Source organism: Sclerotinia sclerotiorum, genomic scaffold, assembly GCF_000146945.2.
Source record: "Sclerotinia sclerotiorum 1980 UF-70 scaffold_5 genomic scaffold, whole genome shotgun sequence".
NCBI lineage: Eukaryota > Fungi > Ascomycota > Leotiomycetes > Helotiales > Sclerotiniaceae > Sclerotinia > Sclerotinia sclerotiorum.
This window is the reverse complement of record NW_001820831.1, coordinates 154936-159328: the sequence shown is the minus strand read 5'-3', so window position 1 is coordinate 159328 and position 4393 is coordinate 154936. Positions and strand designations below refer to the sequence as shown.

Genomic DNA, 4393 nt, shown 5'->3' with positions numbered 1-4393 from the left:
TTGCTTCGAACCACTTATGTTGGGGGCTAAACACACAAGCAACAAGCAATTCAAATTTCACAGAGGAATGTTTACAATACAATACAATACAACAGAATATTGAAAATCGGAAAAATAATTTCTATTAAAAATAAAAATATAAAAATTTTCTAGCTTTGGGCGTCAATTTCATAGGGGGAAAATATCTTCATACGAGAAGAGGTATCATTGGGTCGTCTTATGTACCATTCATTATGTGATTATTCTCATTATTGGGCATGGTATCGAATCTACCTTACCTTAGGTACAGCCGCCGCATCTACTTTTGATCAAGTTGGTTCCGTAGGATATTCTTCATTGGATGGTCCCTTTACTTGATCTTTCGATCTTTTAAGGTACCGATACATGTTGATTGGGTTTTTCGATGGTTGGAACCTCAATTCATTCTGTAGTATTGAAAATGGAAGAAAGAAACGTGAGATCGGGTGTTCTAGTCATGGTACAAATTCCTCTATCGTAGGTTTCGTTATGGGAAAGGATATTGGCGAGAAAATGAGGGAGACTGACCACAAAAGAGAAAAGCGGAATATATCCTCAATGATCTACTATGATCTGAGCCTGGATTCTCCCCATAAAGGAACTATCCGAAAATAATGTGTATCATCTTGGATAAATGCCTTTGAAACGCCCCCAAACACGAATCACATACATACCCTTCCTTACTCCGTACTCAACTCATAACCCTTGCTACTTATCTCAAGTTGTGTTTTGTCCAGATAGTGGCCCAAAATATGACTTAATAGCTGTATCACCACCATATCGTGTACACCCATCAATGCATCTCCCACCCAGATACAATCTAATCACGACAACATGATATTGTACGAGAAGACTGTCATTTGTGCGACACATAGGGAAGTGAGATATATTATAGTCCGTTCCACCTCCTTGATCCGATTAAAGGAGAGACGTCTTTTCCGAATTCTCCGTTCTAACCTCCGATTCCTTCCCCCTTCATCTAGATTACTTACATTCATTCTGCCGTGATGATGATGATTTGATGATGATTTGATGTTGTGATAGCCACGATTTCCTTCCTTACTTGTAGCTAGCTATAGGCAGTCAGCCTTTAGTTGATACCTAACTTTACAAATGTATAGATACTGTACGTAGTATGGACTTCTCAACTTATGATTAGCAGATTAAGGTTTTCCTGATATCCGAAGATTGCGTTCGAATTACTCGCAGCATGCCGCAATTATGAACCAAAATAGATCTAGATAGATGTAAGATCTTCCATACTATGTACAGAGTAGTTTGTTGGTAGGTAAGTTTAGTTATAATAATAACGCCATCATATAATGCGAGTGACCAAGCCTTCAACATCTAGATATCCATCCGCAATTAAGCTCCAATTTGATGGATTATCAACCAATTAAATCAATCTTCTAGACTGACGGATACGGAATGAAAATCGGAAGGATTTGGATGATTTTGCACTCCTTGAAATTCTAAGACAACCTTTTGAACTTTGATATTAATATTAATCTTTTAGCGGTCAATGGGATTTCGGATGTTTGGTCTTTTTGGAGGTTTGCTCGTTTTGCTCGTTTGAGTCGGCCTCTCTAAAAGATTCAACGGTCCATCAGTCCAACAGTCCGTCCACACACCCAGACTTCATACTTCACTTTCACCATACACCACTTTTCGAACCTCCTCAACAAATAGATAGTCGTCTGCCCATTTTATTCTTCACGAGACCGATCGAGTTAACTCAAAGTAAAATCCAACCGCATCAATTTCAATTCATCCACGGCCTTTTTTTAATCCTTTTTTCGAGATATCTTCAAACGGTGTCGAGTACCATGAAACACTAATTAATATTTTAATATTCTAATTAATACTTTGATTCTCTCCCTTCCCGTCACGACACATCCACCACCATAGCTCACTCATTTCGATTGGAGGAGAGATAAACAGAGAGAGATATCGACATCTGGCTGCTTTATTTATCCTTAAAAGCTCAATCCTACCCCATCTATCTTATCCTCCCTCCGCCTTTATCTTTTGAAGACATCCATCATGTCTGCACAAGATTCATCTGGTGCAGGTTATTTTGAACAGGTAACTACTGTTACCAGTTCTATCGCAGGTTACCTCAAATTTCCTGTCCTTGTGTCATCGGTACATTTTCTTTCACACAATTCCAATTTCAATTCCAATTCCAATTCATCTATCTTCATCTTTCTTGTGAAAAGGAAAAAGAAAATCTTGGGAAATATCTGATGGTCAATTGTGCCGCGCTTGTCATTGTACTTACCATTTTCTAACAGGGTATAACTTTTTTATTAAGTTCCCTTCTTTACTTCAAGCAAAAGTATTTCCCCTCCCCTTTATTAATCCACTTTCCCAGCTTTTCTTTTTCCATCACCACACCACATCACATCACATCCACATCGCCCACCCCACAACAGAAATCACCCCCCAACCATGCTTATCAAACAATAAAATACTGATCAACATGTTGTTTCAATCTTTAGATCCCTTGATTTATCCAAGTTCCATCCCAAATGCCGCCCGCACTCAAGTCCCACGACCCCTCACAATTTGGCATATCGGATTTCGAGGAGTTGATGATCCCTACGCCTGATGAGGAAAAGCTTTCAGCATTCTATATTCGAGCACCGCAGTCGAGGAAGAGAAAGAATGTCACAATGCTCATGTTTCATGGCAATGCCGGGAATATCGGTCATCGAATTCCTATCGCGAGACGATTCATAAACATTGTGGGATGTAGTGTCTTAATGTTGGAGTACCGGGGTTATGGTCTCTCAACTGGATCACCGGATGAGAAAGGTCTCATGATAGATGCTCAGACTGGGTTTGACTATCTTCGCAAAAGAGCAGAGACGAGAGATAATGATATTGTGGTTTACGGACAGAGTCTTGGAGGTGCCGTATCAATACAATTGGTGGCTAAGAATCAAAACGACAAAAGATTAGTGGGTCTAGTATTGGAAAATACTTTTCTATCCATGAGAAAGTTGATACCATCGTACGTTATGTTTACTACACCACTTTGATCAAGCACTAATGTCTCAAAGGGTCATTCCACCAGCTAGATATCTCACTTATCTATGTCATCAAGTCTGGGCATCTGATACATACCTACCCTCCATTACCGAAGTTCCTATCCTCTTTATTAGTGGTCTCCTGGATGAGATTGTACCGTATGTTTTCTTCAATTTCCTCCTCCTCTACACCATCCTCTAGAATGATGACCCAATTTCCATCCACAAAACATGATGTCCCTTCTGGGACCAGATTACAAATCACGAGAACTTTTTGTCTGACTACATCAACACACATTATTTTCATAACCCATAAAATCACCAGATACCCTTCCACTAACTCTTCAAATAATAGACCTAGCCACATGCGCCGCCTTTTCGAGATCTGTCAATCACCGACCAAAATATGGAAACCTCTTCCTGGCGGTGACCATAATTCCAGCGTCGTCGAAATCGGATATTTTGAAGCCGTAGCAGATTTTGTCCAGAACCTAGACACCAAACACGGTTAACATGATACCTATTCCGGAGGAAAGTTTCAACAGAACATGCAAAAGTTTCTAGTTTTTAAGCACGCAAACTTGATATAAGCATTTGGCGAGGCGTTTTGGTGCAATCAGATTTAGATTAAATTAAACTAGTACAGCATACCATACATACATACGTAGTATAGCTAGCTTTCAGCCATCCAGGTTACTTAATTACTCCTTTTGATCAAGCGAGAATCGAACTTATTATTTACTTACTTTACTTTATTTGAAATGATGAAATTAAGAGGAGTGATGATTTGAGATTTTGATGTGTATATGAGTGATGCGTAGATGGATGGGTAGGTGGATTGGTGGGTAGGTAGATGAATTCAACTATGAGGTATTTTAGATTATGAGAGAGAGAGAGACGGACACACAGAGAGAGATAGTAGGTATGCCGCGGGGTGGACGGGTAGAAAGACGCGGGGTTGGTTGAAGGGTGAAGATCATTACAGACTATATATATATTATAAACCACACCGCAGTATACACACATACCACATACCCTTATGAAGTCACTATTATTCAAGATTGTAGATTATTCAATCCACAGCCAATTACAGGTTGCCCAATAAAACCAAAAATATTCTCATAATTTAAATTTAAATTCTTGTTCATTTGATAACTACTCAGTCACTCATTCCATTCCATCCATCTCCCATGCCTAGAACTCTCCCTCTCTCCTTCTCTCATTCCTTCCTTCATTCTTTCCTATCTTCCTTACTTCCTGAAAAAACAAAAAACAAAATAAAAAAACACAACATTATCAATAAATTACATAGAATTCTCGGGTATCCATCCATCCATCTCAAG

At 39.1% G+C, this 4393-nt stretch overlaps 1 protein-coding gene across 1 annotated transcript; it reads left to right on the top strand.

The window, feature by feature from the left end:
- Positions 1 to 2549: 2549 nt before the first annotated feature.
- Positions 2550 to 3562, top strand: SS1G_04045 (hypothetical protein; the record flags this gene model as incomplete). The annotated part of the gene is made up of 3 exons (XM_001594188.1): positions 2550 to 3034; positions 3084 to 3209; positions 3406 to 3562. The coding sequence occupies 3 exons, from the start codon at positions 2550 to 2552 to the stop codon at positions 3560 to 3562; spliced, it is 768 nt and encodes a 255-aa protein (XP_001594238.1).
- Between the last annotated feature and the right edge of the window lie 831 nt (positions 3563 to 4393).